Source organism: Bos indicus x Bos taurus, chromosome 1, assembly GCF_003369695.1.
Source record: "Bos indicus x Bos taurus breed Angus x Brahman F1 hybrid chromosome 1, Bos_hybrid_MaternalHap_v2.0, whole genome shotgun sequence".
NCBI classification, from domain to species: domain Eukaryota; kingdom Metazoa; phylum Chordata; class Mammalia; order Artiodactyla; family Bovidae; genus Bos; species Bos indicus x Bos taurus.
The window spans coordinates 65,430,760-65,454,111 of record NC_040076.1 but is presented as its reverse complement, the minus strand read 5'-3'; the positions used below and the strand labels follow the sequence as shown (position 1 = coordinate 65,454,111).

The 23,352-nt window shown below is 36.1% G+C and overlaps 1 protein-coding gene across 1 annotated transcript in view; it reads right to left on the bottom strand.

Annotated features, from left to right (window-relative positions):
* Positions 1-23,352, bottom strand: part of STXBP5L (syntaxin binding protein 5 like) — a 306,548-nt gene that overhangs the window by 223,096 nt on the left and 60,100 nt on the right. The window contains 3 exon segments of the mRNA XM_027531120.1: positions 16,639-16,652; positions 16,654-16,740; positions 20,535-20,616. Coding sequence (XP_027386921.1) covers positions 16,639-16,652; positions 16,654-16,740; positions 20,535-20,616 — 183 coding nt within the window.

The window sequence follows — 23,352 nt, the reverse complement described above, 5'->3', positions numbered from 1 at the left end:
GAATGATGCTGAAGCTGAAACTCCAGTACTTTGGCCACCTCATGCGAAGAGCTGACTCATTGGAAAAGACTCTGATGGTGGGAGGGATTAGGGGCAGGAGGAGAAGGGGACGACAGAGGATGAGATGGCTGGATGGCATCACTGACTCGATGGACATGAGTCTGAGTGAACTCTGGGAGTTGATGATGGACAGGGAGGCCTGGCGTGCTGTGATTCATGGGGTCTCAAAGAGTCGGACATGACTGAGCGACTGAACTGAACTGAAGTGAACCATTTCTTCTAGACCATCCATTTTGTTGGCACATACTTGTTGACAGCAGTCTCATAATCATTTGCATTTCTGTGGTATCAGTTATAATGTTTTCTCTTTCAAAACTGATTTTAGAAATGTCTTCTCTCTTAATCTACCTAAATATTTGTCTATTTTGTTTAATTTATTAAAAGAACCAGCTCTTAGTTTCACTGATCTTTTCTATTGTTTTCCTGGCCTCTACTTCATTTCTTTCTTCTCTTATCTTTGTTATTTCCTTCTTTCTGCTAACTTTTGGCTTAGTTTGTTCTTCTATTTCCAGTTCCTTAAAGTGTAAAGGGAAGTTTTTAAGATTGGCCTCATTTTGTTATGTAGGCATTATCACTACAACCTACCCTCTTACAACTGCTTTTGAAAATTTCCTTAGGTTTTAATATGTTGTGTTTCCAATTTCATATGTTTCAAAATATTGCTTGATTTCTCTATTGACTTCTTTGACCCATTGGCTGTTAAAGATCATGTTGTTTAATCTCCACATATCTGTGAATTTCATTGTTTTCCTCTTGTTATTGATTTTTAGTTTCATTCTATTGTGGTCACAAGAGATACTTGGTATGATTTCCAACGTCTTACATTTGCTAGATGTGTTTTGTAATCTATCCTAAAGTATGTATGTTCCATGTGCACTTAAGAAGATTGTGTATTCTGTTCCTGTTGGATGGAACGTTCTATGTCTGTTAGATACATATGGTCCAAAGTGTCATTCAGGTTCATTATTTGTGCACTGATCTTCTCTTTGGATGATTTATTCCTTGCTAAAAGTAAAGTCCCCTACTACAATTGCATTGCCATCTAATTCTCCACATGTATTAACAACTGCTTAATATTCTTATCTGCTCCAATCAGTATATATATGTTTATAAATGTTATATCCTCCTAATGAATTGACCCCTTTATCATTATAGAATTATTTATCTTTTGTTACAGTGTTTGACTTAAAGTATATTTTCCAATACAAGTACAGCTAACCTTGTTCTTTTCTGGTTTCCATTTTCTTGAAATACCTTTGTCCATCCCTTTAGTGCATGTTATTTGAAAGCAGATTTACATTAATTGTAAATGTATATTGAAAAACCACTACAAAGTTTTCTAAAGAAGTATAATTGATATGCTAGGAGCAGAGAAAAACTGAGATATAAAAAGTCCACTTAAAACTAAATAAGGTACAAAAGGGGGAGAAAAGAAAAGAAAGAATAAGTGCAATATATAGATATGACATATTAATATGACAGATATTAATTCACCTACTTGATAATCAAATGTAAATGTCTATTGACAAATTAAAAGATAGAGATTTTTTAAATAGATGAGAAAAAAAAATCAACAATGTGTTAGTGAAACAAAAACTCTTAAAAATTCTGATACAGTGATCCACTTCTGGGTATTTATCCAAAGAAAATGAAAACACTAATTCAAAAAGATATACGTACCTCAAGATTCACATTACATACATTACATTACATTACATTACATACAATACAATAGCCAAGATATGGAAGTAAGCTAAGTGTCCAACAACAGATGAGTGAATAAAGGTGTGGGAGATATGCAAAATGGAGTATTAGTCAGCCATATAAAGAATGAAATTCTGTCTTTTATAACAACATGGATGTACCCGGAGAGTATCATACATAGTGAAATAAGTCAGACAGAGAAAGACAAATACTGTACGTTTTCACTTATATGTGAAAAGAGAAAAGTATAACATGCTACCACTAATCAAAAGAAAGTTAAAGAGCTAAAATAGGTATATTAACTTTAGACAAAACAGACATTGGAATAATGAATATTATCAGGGATAAAGATGGGCATAAAATAATGATAAAAGGGTCAATTCTCCAAGAAGATGTAACAAATCTTAGTGTATATACACCTAACAACATACATTAAAATACATGAGCAAAAAACTGATAGAAATGCAGGAACAAAGAGAAGAATTTATTCATATAGTTGGAGACTCCAACATGAGGCATAAAGTCAGTTAGAAAATTAGTTGGAGGCTCCAACACCCAGGCAGAAAGTCAGAATATAGGTGACCAGAACAGCAGTAGCAACCAACTTGATCTAACTGACATTTCTATATTATTCCAACTAAAAATAACAAAATATATTCTGTTTAGGCTCAGATGAAATATTTACCATGGCAAACACATTCTGAAATAAAACACACATTAGCAAATTATAAACACAGGAATTACATAAAGTGAATTTTCAAAACATGATGGAACTGAACTAGAAATCAAATACAGAAAGATACATGGGAAATCCCTACCCACTTAGAGATAAATATCTAAATAAAGCATGGCTCATAGAAGAAATCTCAAGAAAATACTTATATATTTTAACTAAGTTGAAAGCAGAACTAATCAAAATCTACAGGATACAGTAAAAGCAGTGTTAACAGGAAAATTTATAGCACTAAGTGAATGTTTTAGAAAATAAAACAAGTATATGCTTACCAAATGGGAAAGGTGGAAGGGAGGGATAAACTGTAACTTCGGGATTAACATATATACACTATTATATATAAAACAGATAATCAACAAGAATCTATTGTATACCACAAGGAACTATATTTAATATGTGTAATAACCTATATGCAAAAAGAATGTAAAAAATGGATATATGTATGTGTATATATAATTGAACCACTTTGCTGTACACCTTAAACATATTGTAAATCAACTATAAAATAAAATAAAAACCATAAAATGAAATAAATATATAATTATATAAAATATTTTAAAAAAGTTAAATTTAAAGAAAGAGTTCTAAAACCAATAATCTAACATTATACCTTAGGAAACTAGAGAAAGGAGAGCAATTTAAAACTAAATCAAGAATAATAAAATTAATAGTAAAAATTAGAGCAAAAGTAAAAAAAAAAAAGAGAGAGAGAGAGAGAAAATTAACAAAACCAAAGCTTGCTCTTTGAAAAGATTAATAAAATTGATAAGCCTCTAGCCAGGCTGCTGCTGCTGCGTTGCTTCAGTCCTGTCCAACTCTGTGAGACCACATAGACGGCAGCCCACCAGGCTCCCCTGTCCCCAAGAGCAAAAGAGAGAAAACACAATTGCTAATGTCAGAAACAAAGAGGATCATCATGTTAATCCCATGGATATTACAAGGATCATTACAGAATACTATGAAAAATTTTCTGTCTACAAATTTGATAACATATATGAAATGGTCTAACTACTTTAAAGATAACAAATTACTAAAACCCATGCAAATAAAAGTAGATAATCTGAATAAGTATTGGGAGGTTGAGATACTGAATAATATCCTCAAACTGAAAAGGAACTTTAAGACTGAAAAATGAAGGCAGCATTTCTATAAAGTGCAATTATGAAGTTTATTTGGGGTGTCTTACACAAAGGCAGGATTGGGCAGACAACTGCAGCTGCACTACAAGGAGGTGAAAGGAGTATGAAGTGAAGTGAAGTAGCTTAGTCGTGTCCGACTCTTTCCCTCCATGGGAAGAGTACTGGAGTGGGTTGCCATTTCCTTGTCCGGGGTATCTTCCCAACCCAGGGATCGAACCCGGGTCTCCCGCATTGCAGGCAGACGCTTTAACCTCTGAGCCACCAGGGAAGCCCAGGAAAAGAGTATGCTGCTGCGTCGCTTCAGTCATGTCCGACTCCGTGCGACCCACAGACAGCAGCCAACCAGGCTTCCCGTCCCTGGGATTCTCCAGGCAAGAACACTGGAGTGGGCTGCCATTTCCTTCTCCAATGCATGAAAGTGAAAAGTCAAAGTGAAGTCGCTCAGTCGTGTCCGACTCTAGCGACCCCATGGACTGCAGCCTACCAGGCTCCTCCGTCCATGGGATTTTCTAGGCAAAAGTACTGGAGTGGGCTGCCATTGCCTTCTCCAGGAAAGGAGTATAGAGAGATGTAAAAGGCCCAAAGCCCTTTTTGTAAACACAGATTCTGTGTTTACAGAATCTGATTACTAAGTGAGAAGAATGTCCACACAAATAGGAACCAGGGTTTCCTCCCAACCTAGGGTTTCATGACCATTAAGCATCTGTATCAGCAAAAGGCATTCTTTCAGCTTTTGTAACAGATGCAGCTAATGATGCTGCTGCTGCTAAGGTAAAAGTTGATAGGGGACTTACCTGGTTTGGGTATATTTCTTGTGAGTAAACTAAAGGTCAGTCCCACAGAAAGAGATGGGATTAGTACCTCAGGCCTAAGATAGTGCTGACAAAATGGAGTCAGTGTTGTTCAGTCACACAGTAGGGTTACATCTATTAAAGAAACTGAATAAATTAATAATCTTTCAAAAAAAAGAAAGAAAGAATGCACCAGGCCCAGATGGGTTCATTAGTGAATCCCACCAAACATTTATTAGTGATTTCCACTAAACACTTAAGGAAAAAAAAAAACAAACCAGTTATCTGTAGTCTCTTCCAGAAAATAGAAGCATAGGCAACTCTGAGGCTAAGGTTCAGTTGAGCTCAGCTCAGTCATACAGTTGTGTCAGAGTCTTTGCCACCCCATGAATCGCAGCACGCCAGGCCTCCCTGTCCATCACCAACTCTCGGAGTTCACCCAAACTCATGTGAATCGAGTCGGTGATGCCATCCAGCCATCTCATCCTCTGTTGTCCCCTTCTCCTCCTACCCCTAATCCCTCCCAGCATCAGGGTCTTTTCCAATGAGTCAACTCTTCACATGAGGTGGCCAAAGTATTGGAGTTTCAGCCTCAGCATCAGTCCTTCCAATGAACACCCAGGACTGATCTCCTTTAGGATGGACCGGTTGGATCTCCTTGCAGTCCAAGGGATTCTCAAGAGTCTTCTCCAATACCACAGTTCAAAAGCATCAATTCTTCGGCGCTCAGCTTTCTTCACAGTCCAACTCTCACATCCATACATGACCACAGGAAAAACCATAGCCTTGACTAGACGGACCTTTGTTAGCAAAGTAATGTCTCTGCTTTTCAATATGCTATCTAGGTTGGTCATAACTTTCCTTCCAAGGAGTAAGCGTCTTTTAATTTCATGGCTGCAGTCACCATCTGCAGTGATTTTGGAGCCAAAGACAATAAAGTCTGACACTGTTTTCACTGTTTCCCCATCTATTTCCCATGAAGTGATGGGACCAGATGCCATGATCTTCGTTTTCTGAATGTTGAGCTTTAAGCCAACTTTTTCACTTTCCACTTTCACTTTCATCAAGAGGCTTTTTAGTTCCTCTTCACTTTCTGCCATAAGGGTGGTGTCATCTGCGTATCTGAGGTTATTGATATTTCTCCCGGCAATCTTGATTCCAGCTTGTGCTTCTTCCAGTCCAACGTTTCTCATGATGTACTCTGCATAGAAGTTAAATAAGCAGGGTGACAATATACAGCCTTGACGAACTCCTTTTCCTATTTGGAACCAGTCTGCTGTTCCATGTCCAGTTCTAACTGTTGCTTCCTGACGTGCATATAGGTTTCTCAAGAGGCAGGTCAGGTGGTCTGGTATTCCTATCTCTTTCAGAATTTTCCAGTTTATTGTGATCCACACAGTCAAAGGCTTTGGCATAGTCAATAAAGCAGAAATAGATGTTTTTCTGGAACTCTCTTGCTTTTTCAATGATCCAATGGATGCTGGAAATTGATCTCTGGTTCTTCTGCCTTTTCTAAAACCAGCTTGAACATCAGGAAGTTCATGGTTCACGTATTGCTGAAGCCTGGTTTGGAGAATTTTGAGCATTACTTTACTAGCGTGTGAGATGAGTGAGTGTGCGGTAGTTTGAGCACTCTTTGGCATTGCGTTTCTTTGGGATTGGAATGAAAACTGACCTTTTCCAGTCCTGTGGCCACTGTTGAGTTTTCCAAATTTGCTGGCATATTGAGTGCAGCAATTTCACAGCATCATCTTTCAGGATTTGAAATAGCTCAACTGGAACCAATTAACGTATATATATGGAATTTAGCAAGATGGTAATGATAACCATACTATATGCGAGACAGCAAAAGAGACACAGATATATAGAACAGTCTTTTGGACTCTGTGGGAGAAGGCGAGGGTGGGATGATTTGAGAGAATAGCATTGAAACATGTATATTACTATACGTGAAACAGACCGCTAGTCCAGGTTCGATGCATGAGACAGGGTACTCAGGGCTGGTGCGCTGGGATGACCCAGAGGGATGGGATGGGGAGGGAGGTGGGAGGGTGGCTCAGGATGGGGAACACATGTACACCCATGGCTGTTTCATGTCAATGTATGGCAAAATTACTACAATATTGTAAAGTAGTAGCCTCCAATTAAATAAATTTTAAAAATAAATAAATTTTAAAAGTCTACAAACAATAACTAAATGCTGGAGAGGGTGTGAAAAAAAGTGAAAACTATGGTTTGAAAGGATAGATGAACCCCTATGTTCATTGCAGCACTGTTTATAATAGCCAAGACATGGAAGCAACCTAAATGTCTATCTACAGAGGAATGGAAAAAGAAATGTGTTGTGGTACATAAATACGATGGAATTAAAATGATCAAAATAATATCATTTGCAGCAACATGGATGGACCTGGAGAGTATAATAATATGTGAGGTCAGTCAGAGAAAGATAAATATCATATGATATCACTTGTATATGAAGTCTAAAAAAATGATATAAATGAACTTATTTACACAAAAGAAACAGACTCACAGACTTAGAAAACAAACTTATGACTACAAAGGGGAAAGGTGGTGGGGGAAGGACAAATCAGAAGTTTTTGACTGATATATACACTATTTTGTTTAAAATAGATAACCAACAAGGATCTATTGTATAGTATAGGGAACTCTTCAGAGTATTCTCTAACAGCCTAAATGGGAATAGAGTTTGAAAAATACACACACACACATATGTATAACTGAATCACTTTGATGTACACCTGAAAATAACACGTGTTAATCAGCTATCAGTTCAGTTCAGTTGTTCAGTCATATCCATACCCTAATATAAAACAAAAATTTTAAACAAGAACATGTGGATACACACACACACACAAAATGGAATATTACTCAGTCACAAAAGAATGAAATATTGTCATTTACAGCAACATGGATAGCCCTAGAGAATATCATACTAAGTGAAGTCAGACAAAGAAAAATACTATATATTACTTATATGTGAAATATAAAAAAATAATCCAAATGAATCTATTTACAAAGCAGAAACAGGCTCACAGACATAGAAAACCAAAGGGGACGTGGAGGTATAGATTAGGAGCATGGGGTTAATGAATACACACTACTGCATACAAAACAGATTAGTAACAAGGATTTACTGTATAACTGAGGAAACAATATTCAATAGCTTATCTCATTCCCCTATAATGAAAAATGATCTGAAAAAAAAAAAAAATATATATATATATATAACTGAATCACTTTTTTGTACACCTGAAGCAAACACAATATTGTAAATCAGCTTTACCTTGACTTAAAAGGAAGAAAAAAAGAATAAAAGACAAGAAATCACTACAGATACTACTGTGAAGGCCAATAAATTTAAAAATTTTGATAAACAGGATAAATTTCTTCAAAAGCACAACTTACGAAAACTGACTGAAGGTAAAAAAGAGTATCTGAATATTCGTAAACCTACTAAAGAAATGAATATGCCATTTAAAATCTTACCTCAGAGAAAACCCAGGTTCAGATGCTTTACTGGTGAATTTTTTTTTTTTTTTTTCAAATTTTAAGGAAGAAATAACACCAATCTTTCACAAGTATTGATAGAATATAGAAAAGAGGAAACATTTCCCCATTCTTTCTATAAGATGAAAATAACTATGACATGAAAACCTAGCAGAGAACTCAAAAGAAAGGAAATTTCTATGCTAAGCTCTTGTTAACATAGATATTAAACTCTTAAACAACTTATTAGCAAAACATTAGCAAATGGAACACATATAATAATGCTAATATATCACAAAAGTTATATTTATTCTGGGAATACAAGAGTCATTTAACATGCAAAAATCAAGTGATGTCATCTACCGCATTAACAGATTTTAAAAAAGAAAAAAATAACATGATCACAATAGATGCATAAAAACTACATGATAAAATTCAGCATTCATTCGTGATTTTAATATATATATATCCTTATAAAAATTAGGAGCAAAAGAAACTTCTTGATAACAAAGAGTATCTATTTAAAAACCTACAGCAAATATATACTAAATAATGAAATAATAAAAAATAATCTCCCTAAAAAAAACATTGTCCTTGAACTTCTTATTCAATATTGTACTGGAAGCCTATGATGAACAGATTCCAATGCTGTCCCCATGATCACCACTTCCTGATATCCTTGCCTTTGCATAAATCCACTTCCCCTTCAGTGTGTACAGGACCTGTGATTTGCTTTTAATCAGTTGAATATGGCAAGAGTCATGAGATATCACTTTCATGACTAAATTACATGTGACTGTAACATTCATCTTATCAGAAGACTCTCTTTGTTACTGGCTCTGAAGAAGGAAGCTGCTATGTTGTCGGCTGGCTTTTGGAGAAAGACATGGCAAGCAACTGACAGTGGTTTCTGGTCAACAGCCAGCAAAAACTAAGGCCTTCAATCCACCAACTTCCTAGGGAACAGAATGTTGCCAATAACCAAATAAGTTTGAAAATAGATCCTTTCCCAATCAAGCCTCAGATGAGGCCACAGCCCAGAAAGTCATATTAATTGTAGTTTGTGAGATTACTGATACAGAAACTCATCTAGGCCACTCCTAGTTTCCAGACACAGAAACTCTGAGATAAGAAATGCATGCTGTTAAAAAAAAAAAAAGAAAGAAAAGAAATGCACGCTATTTTAAGCCACTGAGTTTGTGATACTGTCACATAGCAATAAATAACTAATACAAGGTCTTAACCCCAGTACAATAATAAAAATAAATACATATGAAACTATAAAGAAGAAAATAAAACTATTATTTGAAGATGACTGTGTACCTAGGAAAGTCTACAGGAAGCTATTAGAATTAGTCATTGAATTTAAGCAAAGTCATTAGATACAAGGTCAACACATAAAAATAAATTATATTTCCAGGGACTTCCAGTTCAAGATGGCAGAGTAGAAGGACATGCGCTCATATCCCCCTCAAGAACACCAAAATCACAACCAGCTCTTGAACAACCATTGACAGGAGAATGTTGGAACCCACCAAAAAAAGATATCCCATGTCCAAAAACAAAGAAGCCACAGAAAGATGGTAGGAGGTGCACAATCAGGATAAAATCAAATCTCATACCTGCCCGGTGGGTAACCCACAAACTGGAAAACAGTAATACCAAAGAATCTCTCCCACTGTTGTGAAGGTTCTGAACCCCACATCAGGCTTTCCAGCCTGGGCATCCAACAAAGGGACTGTGAATCCCCAGGCAATCTGACCTTGAAGGCCAGCAGGATTTGCTTATAGGACTTCCAAAGGTCTGAGGGAAACAGAGACTCCAATCTTAGAAGGCACAAAACTAAAATCTTGCATGCACCAAGACCCAGAGGAAAGGAGCAGTGACCCCACAGGAGACTGAACCAAATATAAAAAACTATCTGCTAATGTTGGACAGTCTCCTGTGGAGGTGTGGGTCCACAGGGGCTCACCACAGGGACAGGGGCACCTGTCTGGGAAGGTCCCCCTTAGAGTAAATCCTCTTGGAGGTCACCTTACCTGACCATAGACAGTGTTGCCCCAGGCCAAACAACTAACAGGCAGGGAGTACAACAATTATCAGCAGATAACTGGATTAAAGCTTCACTGAGCAAGGCCCTGCCCACCAGAGCAAGACTCAGTTTTTCCCACCACCAGTCCTTCCCATCAGGAAGCTTACAAAAGCCTCTTAGCCTCCTCCATCAGAGGGCAGACAGAAGAAGCAAGAAATACCACAGTTCCACAGTGGCTAGAACAAAAAGCACATTGCTCGCTTGCTAAGTCACTTCAGTCGTGTCCGACTCTGTGCGACCCCAGAGACAGCAGCCCACCAGGCTCCCCTGTCCCTGGGATTCTCCAGGCAAGAACACTGGAGTGGGCTGCCATTTCCTTCTCCAATGCATGAAAGTGAAAAGTGAAAGTGAAGTCGCTCAGTCGTGTCCGACTCTTCGCAACCCCAATGACTGCAGCCTACCAGGCTCCTCCATCCATGGGATTTTCCAGGCAAGAGTACTGGAGTGGGATGCCATTGCCTTCTCCAAAAAGCACATTACAGAAAGTAAATCAGGATGAAAAAGCAAAAAGTATGTCCCAGATGAAGGAACAAGATAAAACTCCTGAAAAATAACTAAATGAAGTGGAGATAGGCAACCTTCAAGGAAAAGAATTCAGAATAACAACAGTGAAGATGATACATGATCTAGGAAAAATAATAGAGATCCAAGAAATGTTTACCAAAGACCGAAAAGAACTAAGGAACAAACAGAGATGAGTAATACACTAGAAGGAATCAATTTTGCAGCAGAAGATCAGATAAATTACCTGGAGGACAGAATGGTGGAAATCACTGCCACAGAACAGAATATAGAAAAAAGAATAAATTATATTTCTATATTCTAACAAAAATAATACAGAAAATGACATATAATTTAATTATCATCATGTACAACTTACATTAGATATATTATCATTTTATCATCATATATAATTTTCAATAGCATTTAAAATTATCAAGTATTTATGACTAAGCACAATAAAAATGTAGAAGACCCCTATAGAGAAAACTATAAATGTTATTCAGAGAAATCAAAGAATACCTAAGTGGTGGGATATAATATATACCATGTTCAATTCCCTGTCTGTGATTCATCCAATGAATCAGAGTCATCACTGTCAACAACAATCAAACAATACTGCCATTCTCCATCATCAAGGCAATTTCAGTTCTCCCCAGACTGACCTACAGCTTCAAGATGTTTCTAATCAAAATCTCAGCAAGTGTGTTGTGGAATCTGACAAGCAATTTCTAAAAGTTAAATGGAAATACAAAAATATAACCAGGATATATTGAAGTAGAATGGTTAATCAAATCAAATACCCATTAAATCGAATACTACATAACAATGAAAATAATAAGCTACATGCAACGTGAGTGAAACTTCAAAATATAATGTTGAGCAAAAGGTGCCAAATACAAACAAGTATATACATATAATTTCATTTCTACAAATGTCAAAAACAACAGTTTTTGAAATAAAAATAGTGTTTGTGACATTTGAGGGTTAGGTAATAATCATTTAACACAGAGGGATTTCTGTGGTTTTAGTAATTTTCTCTTTCTTGAACTGTGCATTTGTTACATGAATGTAAAATTATTTTGAGGCATACAATTAATATTTACACAGTCTTGATGGTTTGGTAATATTTGCATACACACACAAGAAAAGAATAAGGAAACATTTTATGTGTTGATAAGGAATGATCTTGAGAATATATACAGACAAAACAAGGTACAAAACTGTTTGCATGTTACAACCTGTGTAACAGAAATGTATGATACTTTCATATTTGTCTATAAATACATAAAATAGAAAATTATGTTACATATACATTTGCTTATATATAAGGAAGAAAGATCCTTCACTGTACATATGTTTTTTATCTTTGAATGTCTAACCAGGCAAATATGTTAATAACTTCAGAAAAATTTTAAAGAGAAATAATTCATATTATCTTTATAAAGCAATATAGTTTTTAAAATTGGGATTATAAATAGTTCCCAAAGCCAACACTGATGGGTCAAGTTTGCTAGAGATCTCATAAATAAAGTTCTTAACAAAATATTTCTTCTTCCTGGCAATTTAACTAATATTACTTAGAAATGTTTTGATGATATTAATTATCAGAATACCACAGATAGAAAAAGAATAAACTGATATAATAAGTACAAATACTTTATGATCTGTATGTCATAGTCTCCTTGTTGAATTTACTTGAAAACCATATAAAATAATTCTAGGCTTTCCCCAATGTTACACAATTTATGATCAGTGATAGCAATGACTGTTAATATGCCTTAAAAGGTGAATGCTTGATTTTATTCATTTTTCAGATCATACAGAAATAAAAAGTTTTTTTCCATATTTAGGTTTATAAGGTCATATATGAGAGGACCCAAGGATCATCAACAATTTAAGCCTGGTTGCCACCTTCAAAGATTATAAAACCAAAGATTGAAGGTGCTCTATTTAAAAAAAACAAAAAAACTAAAATTTACAAACTATGTAAACTAAATATGTATATATGTATATTATATAAGCATAAGGATATGAAAGAATGTTGCCCAACATTCCAGTATTACAAGGATTAAGCTGCAACAACTCACTGCAAGTATACCCAGAGGGGAATTCAGGAGAGAGAAAAACAGGATGCAGCATTCTGTTTTGGATATATGGCCCAAAGACAGTTAAGATTCGTATCTAAAAAAGAATTTCAATGGTCCCAGATTCTTACATCTTCCCATACATAGAGAAGCACTTACATCATTAACTTAAGATGTCTTCTCTTTTTGATTAGCAATAATCTTTTATGCCTGACTCTATGTTTCTTCCAGTGAAAAAAATTAATATAGATACTGGTTCCTCAATACATTTTTTGCAACAGTTCCTCAAAGCTATCTGAGAGGCTATCTTCCAGGCCATATAGTTCCCAGTAAGACCCTCAATAAAACTTCACTCACACTCTCACACTTGTATATCTGTCTTTCAGTTGACAGGTATATAGAAATTTATATAGTTAAATGGGCTATTTAGGAGGGCTTAGAGTTCCCAAAGATGCTTGTTTAAATTCTTTGTTGACTTAAGCCTTGCCTTCACCATACATTTAAGGATTTTTATTCTCTCCACAATAAATAGTGATATTAATGATTATTCTCAATGTTAAGATAATTTATCTCTCTCAAAATGATAATATCATGTTTTTGTAAGCATTAAAATAGGCAACCCCAGATAGTTACATGTAAAAGAATGAAATTACACTTCTTAACACTATACACAAAAACAAACTCAAAATGGATTAAAGACCTAAATTCAAGGCCAGACACTATAGAAGTCTTAGAGGAAAATACAGGCAGAACACATTTAACATAAATTGCAGCAAGATCTTTTTTGAACCACCGTCTAGAGTAATGAAAAAAAAAAAAAATGGGACCTAATTTTACTTAAAAGCTTTTACAGGGCAAAAGAAGCCATAAACAAAACAAAAAGACAGCCTTCAAAATGGAGAAAATATTTGCAAATGAAGCAACCAACAAGGGATTAATCTCCAAAATATATAAACAGCTCATGTAGCTCAATATAAAAAAAATAATAACCCAATGAAAAACTGCACAGATCTAAATTTGAGTGAACTCCAGGAGTTGGTGATACACAGGGAGGCCTGGCGTGCTGCGATTCATGGGGTCGCAAAAAGTCGGACACAACTGAGCTACTGAACTGAAATAGACATTTCTCCAAAGAAGACATAGAGATGGCCAACACATACATAAAAAGATGCTCAAAATTACTAATTATTAAGATTTAAGAAATTCAAATCAAAACTATAATGAGCTATCATCTCACACTGATCAAAATCACCATAATCAAAAAGTCATAAATAATAAATGCTGGAGAGAATGTGGAGAAAAGGGAACTGTTGGTGGGAATGTAAATCAGTACAGCCACTATAGAGAACAGTATGGATGGTCCTCAAAAATCTACAAACAAAACTGCCATATGACCCAGCTATCCCACTTCTGAGCATATAACCCAGGGAAAATCACAATTCAAAAAGATACATGCACTCCAATGTTCATTGCAGCACTATTTACAATAGCCAGGAAACAGAAGCAACCTAAAAGTTCAGCAACAGAAGACTGGATAAAGAAGATGTGGTACATATAGACACTGGACTGTTACTTAGCCATAAAGTGGAACTAAATAGTGCCATCTGCAGAGACGTGGATAGATCTGGAGATTGTCATACAGAGTGAAGTAAATCAGAAGAAGAAAAACAAATATCACATAAAATCACTTACATGTGGAATCTAGAAAAAATGGTATAGATAAACTCATTTGCAAAGCAGAAATAGAGAGACATATGTAGGGAACAAACTTAGGGATACCAAGGGGAAGGGATTGCGATGAATTGGGCCTTTGGGATTGACATATACACACTGCTGCTGCTGCTAAGTCGCTTCAGTCATGTCCGACTCCATGTGACCCCATAGACAGCCTCGTACCAGGCCCCTCTGTCCCCGGGATTCTCCAGGCAAGAACACTGGAGTGGGTTGCCATTTCCTTCTCCAATGCATGAAAGTGAAAAGTGAAAGTGAAGTCGCTCAGTCATGTCTGACTCAGAGACCTCATGGACTGCAGCCTACCAGGCTCCTCCATCCATGGGATTTTCCAGGCAAGAGTACTGGAGTGGGGTGCCATTGCCTTCTCCGATATACACACTACGATGTATAAAATAGATAACTAACAAGAACCTACTGTTTAGCAAAGGGAGCTCTACTCAATGCTTTGTGGTGACCTAAATAGGAAGGAAATCTTAAAAAGACGGGATATATGTATACATATAACAGATTCACTTTGATGTACAGCAGAAACTAACACAACGTTGGTTAAAGCAACTATATCCCAATAAAAGTTAATTAAAAATATAGGTAATGCCTACAAAGTTCCCAATGTTTACATTTGTACAAAATCTGTCAGCTTGCTTTTATATTGCTACTAGTTAAATACACCTCAATTGAGTTAATAAAATTATAATCGGAAATCATCATCATTAATCATTTCTTCTCCCCAAATGGCTTTTAAAAGGCACCAGAACATTTCCTTCAACAATCCAGTTGTAAGGGGGAAAAAACTCATTCTGCTTATCTACACAAAATTGTAGGGCCAGATCTACTCAAAATGTTGACAAACAAAAAATGCTACAAGCAGAGAAAGAGATAAAATCAGTATGGCAATACCTGAGTAGGTACTATTTTTAGTAGTAAAGATACAAGGAAACATATAACAACTCTTGACTGATCTTTCAGTTTTTCATATCATGAAATTTCTGCTACATTATTTATTTTAAAATTTAAGATAAACCAAAATTAGATCGAATATGAAGAAGTTCTACCTAGTTTTAGCAAATAGCTAAAATATAAATTTTCTCCACTCAAAAAAATACTGGATATAATAAAAACTTTCATTGATGCTGAATTCCAAAATACTGTAGATATAATATTCATGAATATTACTCAGAACATTGAAGGTTAAGTAATATGCAAATGAGAAGAAAAAGTTCCAGGTAGAAAAAAGAATGTCTATATAGATGCCATTCTTTCTTCTCATCAAACCAAAAAAACACAATTATGTCATTAAGCTCTGCCTATATGGTGATGATTCCATATGAACTATAACCATTCAACAAAATAAAATAAGTACTTTCTTGAGTTCTCAGCAGTGACTGTCTCTATTATCTACCTACCTCAGTTGTGACTAGTACTTGCTAATTTGTGTAAATTTACCTCTCAGAGATTTCTTTCTCTTTCATTAATATCAAATTTTCCTGTGCTAGCCCTTCATAATCACTGCAAAAAGCCTGACTGCTTCCCAAATAATAAAAAAAATCAAATCATTTGATAGTTAAATAACAGAGATGGTTAATAAAATACAAATTTTACTTCATCTTGAGATGGATTATCAGCTAAGTAGATATCTGTGATATTCTAGCTCTGGTTGAAACAGACACTAGAAACATTAAAATTTTGTACACTTACAAATAAAATCTAATAATTCTTCCATATCTGTTCTAATAAGTGTTCCATATCTGTTAATTTTTTTTCAAATTATTATTTCACTCTAAAATGGAAGAATTTGAATTCTGATCAATTAATCATCTCTGAAAATGTTAATCTTGAATGTATAATGTTGTTCAACACTTAGTACCAACAATTTTGGATGTCTAAAATCTCTGTCTCATATTTTTTAAGGTAAAAAAAAATTTAGCAAAAAAGTGAAAGTGTAGGAGGTAACTTCCAAAATCAAAAAGTGTAGAAATACATTCAGTATTTACTTGACTTTTAAGTTTTAGGTCTGAGTTTTCGGCACCCTGGCCTAAGAAAGAGAACATATCACCCATTGCTGAAGTCCTGGTTTACAAAGAGAAGAATGCTAGGAGTTCTCCACTAGAAGATGATTGAACCTATATCAGTGAATTTTCTATGTAATAAACTATTATAAAAGCAAGCATAAATATTATTTAGAGCTATTAAATTATTTTAAATTTTTTTTTTCAAAAAATTAACCTGAAACCTGTTCAGCAAATCATTTCTTATACATTAAGAAATTGTGTAACTCTTACATTCTTACCGTTCTCTGTTAAAATTTGAGAGAATGAAGAATAGCTGGCCTTTTTTGTCTAAGGTTCCACAAATGAAGTGTATCGTCTGAACTTGCACTGACCAAAGCACCCTGGAACAAAATGAAGACAAATGAGTGATTTACTTAATTTATGTTTTTTTGTGAAATAAACCTAAACTAATGTACTGAATTTTTCAGTGCCCCTTTAAGTTATTTGTATTTATATAATGTAGAAATACAAGGAAAGACAATGAACATATTTCAGTCAGGAAGCCTAAAAATGCTAAGAGTAGAAGAAGCAGGTAAACTACCATATACGGATTGGTGAGAATGATTAGCTCAAGGAATATGCATTTATCAATAGAGGGATTATTATTATTATAAGCATCATTGTAACTATTAAAGATTATATTTTCTTTGTGAAAAACTATTCCTTTTTGTTTCTACTATTTACATATATATCATGTAGCTCTACAGAGAAGCAAATATCCAATTCAGTTTTAAAACTGCAATCTAATCACATAAAAATTCACCATTTCTAAAAATTTTCTATACAGTTGAGATGTACATATTCTTCCTAAAAAGTATACTTGATATAACTTAATTTGTATTCATAGTTCAAGAAGATTCATCTGTGACAAAAGAAAACATCTGTAGTAAAAATAAACATTTTTCCAACTAGAATTCAGTATAACTGCAAAAATAATAAGAGCCTTTTATACAAAGCCTTCAAATACAAATGAATCCTACTTCAAATATTTAAAATAGGATGGGTTCTACCTATTAGTATGGCAGACACAACATGGGCAGAACTAGCTGCCATGTATGACTTCTTATACATATATTTAAACTACTTACTTCAGAGTTAACTAAGATCATCTTAAAACTATGTCAGAACTTTTGCCATCATGAATTTCCAGCAAAAATGTCAATGCTTGCCCTATGTCAGAGCCTGAAGCTACTCTAGAGTACTGAGTGTGTTCTATAAAACTGATCTTGCACCATTATGGTAGTCCTGAGATATCTAAAATTCTTATATTTTTCAAAGTACTGTGTTACAAGTAACCTTTCATAGTTAATTAACTCAACCACAGATATCAAAATGATTAGCCCATGTAAATGCTAGAAAGAGCTATACTGAAATTCCTAGAATTTATTTCTTCTTTAGGAATTAATGAATATAGGATCTAAATGACACTTCCTAACAATTCCTAAGACAAAACAGATGCTCGTGTGTCTTGTAATGGTTCTCTTGACACTATTCAATACATAACTATGATTTTAGTCTCAGAGAAAAATAGCTTCTAAAACAACAACCATAACAGAGTATAACCATTAAAATGTTTTAAAATGTATGTAATTTGCATATTTGCATATAAATATGTAAATTACATATATTCAAACAGGTATACATTGATACATATATTTTGACATGATCTCACAGGTAATTACACTCCATGCAATAAAATGAATTCCTACACACACCTTGAGGATTTTTGTTTTTGTATGCTTGCTTTATTTGTAAGCTGTTCTCAATACTTTACATATTCAAACTAGAAATTATTAGGATTTCTTAGAAGTACTTGATGAGCTACAATTTTTCTGAGTTATAGAACAGTGACTTCATTTCTCAGGAAGGTAGAAACTCATTTGGGACAGGGTGACAATAGACCATGATATACAAAATGAATAAAACATAACATCATTTCACAATATATGAAATTAATAAAATGTAGTTCATGCTATACAAACATATATACTATGCCAAAGGCAATGAAAGTAAAATAATCCAGATGTTTAATAATATCTTAGGGTAATAGCTGATATAGGAAGGAAGTCAGTATTAATAATACTATGATAAAACTAGGAGATAACAGCATTTAAGGGAAGTAAACAGAACCTCTGAATGTAATAGTGCCAGCAGAGACATAACACCCATCAGCAGGGTGTCTAGGACTCATTTTACAAAAACAATCTATAAGAAACACTGCTAATGAAGACCTGTGAAGATTAAAAATTGAATAAAAACATGTGTCATGAGGTCAGAGGCTGGGGAAGTTTGGGAAAAGGTCCCGAAATTGAATTTAAAGGCAGATCAAGGTGAGTAGTTCAGGACAGACAACATAACACTGGCAGGCTTGTCAGTTTTGAAGGCTTGTCTTTATTTATTCTTAGTTATGTAACAGCTGCTGGTGCTGCTAAGCCGCTTCAGTCGTGTCCGACTCTGTGCGACCCCATAGACGGCAGCCCACCAGGCTTCCCCGTCCTGGGATTCTCCAGGCAAGAACACTGGAGTGGGTTGCCATTTCCTTCTCCAGTGCATGAAAGTGAAAAATGAAAGTGAAGTCGCTCAGTCATGTCTGATTCCTAGCAACCCCATAGACTGCAGCCTACCAGGCTCCTCCGTCCATGGGATTTTCCAGGCAAAAGTACTGGAGTGGGGGTGCCATTGCCTTCTCCGTATGTAACAGCACAGAGACAAATTTAAGGCCTTGAAGACAATTCTCAGAGGACAGGACACAGAGAAAATCACCTGGAAACAATTTATGCTTACCAGTAAACATCTATACAGAAGGCAAAGGACTGAGATCTTTCAACTAGGAGCTATAAAGTTGTTGCTGTTCAGTCACTCAGTCATGTCTGACTCTTTGCAAGCCCATGGACTGCTGTACACCAGGCTTCCCTGTCCTTCACCATCTCCCACATTTTGCTCTGGGAGCTACAGTGTAACACTGAGATTTCAAAAAGGCTGCCATTCTAGATACTAATGACTAGCTATTACAATAAAATATTAAAAAAAATATTTTCCCTGCTCTTTATTTCCCTCTCTCATTTTGGTACCCCATAGCAAATATGCCTACCATATGAAATATGCTAGATCTGTCAATAAGGAGAATCTCACAGCCTTCTGAGAAAGATTTTTGAGTCAAGAAAAGTAAAACGTGGACATGTCTCAGTATCATAAATTTTTCATATCTCAGGTATCACTGATACAAAGCTATATGAAATATTTTACCCATGTTTATGAGTAAAAATTCTTAGAAAGATATATATATGCAAATACACAGAGTTGTCAAATAAAAGATCATCATTCATGCCATAAGAAAACCACCAATGATATCTCATATTTTTCTCTCAACATACTGAGCCCAATCTGCTAAGTGCTCAAATTTGGTAAGCATAAACTCTTAGAACATTTTTGTATTGACTGACTCACTTAACATAAAAAGAGTTCTAGAATATTAAAGGATCCATTGTAAAAATATGAGTCAAGAAGGCCTTAAGCAGCCTTCAACTACACTTTCTGAGCTTTATAAACTTTGTCTTTAGGGAGTTCCTCATCACCATAGGTCTATAAAAATAGGAATAGGGTAGGCAGCTTGGTGGGCTGCCATCTATGGGGTCACACAGAGTCGGAAACGACTAAAGTGACTTAGCAGCAGCAGGCAGCCAATGTCAAAATAGCTATGCCCTCATACACCAACAAATGATTATAAAAATACAGACAAACGCATTCAAATTATAAAACTGAAAAGATTATTTAATGGAAGATAAAGATAAAACATGAAAATTAACACTAGATGATTAAACAACCTGGTGAAAGGAGAGTGTAGAGGGAAAGTTTAATGGTCAGTATGGCAATCAAAGGATTTTAGTAATTTTTTTAAAATTGCTTAAACAATTAATCTATAAATTATGCTACACAATCACAATAACAGGATCTTCTGGTAATACAAATTTTTTCCTTTAAAATTTAATAAATTAACAAATACAGGAGTGCAGTCTTTAACGAAAAATGTCACCATGAATAATATTTCATATGTATATATCTTTAAGCATGTAGAAAAATACTATGAAAACAATTACACAATGTGTGTGACATAAATATTCAAGAAGATCCTTACCTCATTGATCAAGAATTGGAGTTGCAGGACAGCCGCACCACTTTCATGTTGACAATAACAATCAACACCAGGTCTTCCAAGTCTAAAATAATAAAAGTCAAGGATTCTAACATTTTAATTAGTATCAATATTCAGGTATAAAGAAAAAAACTAACCTACTTAGCAACCAACATTTGGCTTATTATTTACCTTTATTTTTGTAAATAAAGGGTTGAAAAATCATGGTCTTAGTTAATGGAAATTATATATACAGCATTGTTTGTCAGCAAAATGACTGAATAAAATGTCCCTCACACATCAACCCCCTCAACAACAATAATTTGCCTCTGCATGCACAGACCAAAGTGCATTCTCAGGAGCTCCAGGATCCAGGTTGGAGGTTATGAAGGTGCAGTCCATTTTCTCCACTGAGGAGACAGAACTGCCTCTAGGCAGCTGACTCACTGACTGTGGTCTCAGCTATAGAAACAGAAATAGCTCTGTTCCCCTGAGAATTTAGCTACAATCCCATTTGGCTCTGGGTCTGTCACCAGCATATCCCATATGTCAAGAGATCCAGAGGAGTCACATTCATCCATGTATCAGGTTAACAGGCATAATCAAGAACTTGTTCCTGGCTGTAGACCAGGAAGTGGCCTTTGAACCAGCTCCAGCTCACTCCACCTTTGGAGGAGAGCCCCTGGAAGTAACGTATAGTTCATCAGACTGTTGATTCTGAAACGGCCCCCTAACAGACCTCCAGCAGGTCTCAGCCACAGTTTAGGAACAATCTTACTGGCATAGGAACCCCTTAGGAAACATGCTTGTCTGGGCCCTCTAAGATCCTAAAAAGGATTTATACTCAGCTCAAGCCCCCTCACTGCCACAGTATGCTAGAATTTCTGCTGACACAAAGACTAGACAGGAGATACTCCTGTCTCTGCCCCTTGGAGTTTCTGAAAAAGCCCTATATATGACTCCAGCTTCCTCATAATCCATAGTCTGACAGTCTACAACAATCCTGAATGACCAGTGTCCCAGTAGGAAACACTCCTACTTGGAGATCTGAAAGGGCCCTACACCGAATCCCAATCCCTCCCAACAGCAGTCTGTGAACAGTCCTGCTACCAAATATACCCAACAGAACGTTGGGTATATACTCCTGTCTATACTCTCAGAAATTCTGAGAGGCCCAAAACACCATAAACACTCCTAGCACAAGGACCTGTTGGCTGAGGACCCACGCATGGACCCTAAAGCGGACTCTTGTCCCAGTCCTACCCTACTGAACAAGGTACTACAGGCAGTCACATCCACCCAGGGACCAGAAGGGATCCATCCATACCATCCAAGACCCAGTAACAAGCCCACAAGTCATAGATGCCACTGTAGACCCAGCAAAAACTGCCTCCCATGCATGCTTCACAACAGCAATTATGGATATAATCCTATCAGCTCAGGAAACAGACAGGAGGTTTTTATCTCATGAAACCAGTTTGTAAAAACTGGAAGAGGTGTTTACTTCCACAAATGCACAGACACCGATGTAAGGCTACAAAGACAACAGAGAGTTATGCAAATGTGACACCACCAAAGGAAAGTAATAGAACTCTAGTAACCGGTTCCAAAGAAATGGAGATTTATGACCTGCCTGACAAAGAATGTAAAATAATCATCTTAAACTGTATGAAATGCAAGAAAACACATAGAGACAACTGAACAAAATCAGGAAAACAAAATATGTTAAATAAAAGAAATGGAGAGAGATCAAAATGGTGGAGTAGAAGACATTGAGCTCACCTCCTCCTGTTGAATACATCAAAAATAGATCTACATGTGAGGCTTGCTAAAAATAAACTAGAGACTGGCAGAAAGGTTCTTTTACAACCAAGGGTGTAAAGAAAGATCCACATAGAGTCAGGTAGTGAGGAAGGCAAAGTGATCAGGACCAGTGCCTAGCAGGAAGCACAGAAAAAGAAGGGGATATCACAGATTGGGAAGTTCTCCCTAAGGAATGAGGGGTTTGGACACCCCAGCCATTGTGCTGGAATCAGGAAGATGAGTCTCCTGAATGGCTTTAAAAACCTGCAGAGTTCCAAACAATAGCAAGGAGAGATAAGAAAGTCATCCTAAGTGATCAGTGCAAGGAAACAGAGGAAAACAATAGAATGGGAAAGACTAGAGAACTTCCAGATGTTGAAGCTGGATGTTCAAGGCAGAGGAACCAGAGATTAAATTGCAAATTCTGTTGGATCATAGAAAAAACAAGAGAATTCCAGAAAAACATCTGCTTTAATTGACTGCGCCAAAGCCTTTGACTGTGTGCTAAGTCACTTCAGTCGTGTCCGACTCTGTGCGACCCCATAGATGGCAGCCCACCAGGCTCCCCTGTCCCTGGGATTCCCCAGGCAAGAACACTGGAGTGGGTTGCCATTTCCTTCTCCAATGCATGGAAGTGAAAAGTGAAAGTGAAGTCGCTCAGTCGTGTCCGACTCTTAACGACCCCATAGATGGCAGCCCACCAGGCTCCCCCATCCCTGGGATTCTTCAGCAAGAACACTGGAGTAGGGTGCCATTGCCTTCTCCAAAGGCAGGTAGATCACAACAAACTGTGGAAATTTTTTCAAGAGATGGGAATACCGGACGGCTTTACCTGCCTCCTGAGAAATCTGTATGCAAGTCAAGAAACAACAGTTAGAACCGGACACATGGAACAAACTGGTTCCACATTGGGAAAGGAGTACTTCAAGGCTGTCACCCTCCTATTTTAACCTATATGCAGAGTACATCATTGCGAAAATGCTGGCGCATGAAGCACAAGGCGGAATTAAGATTGCTG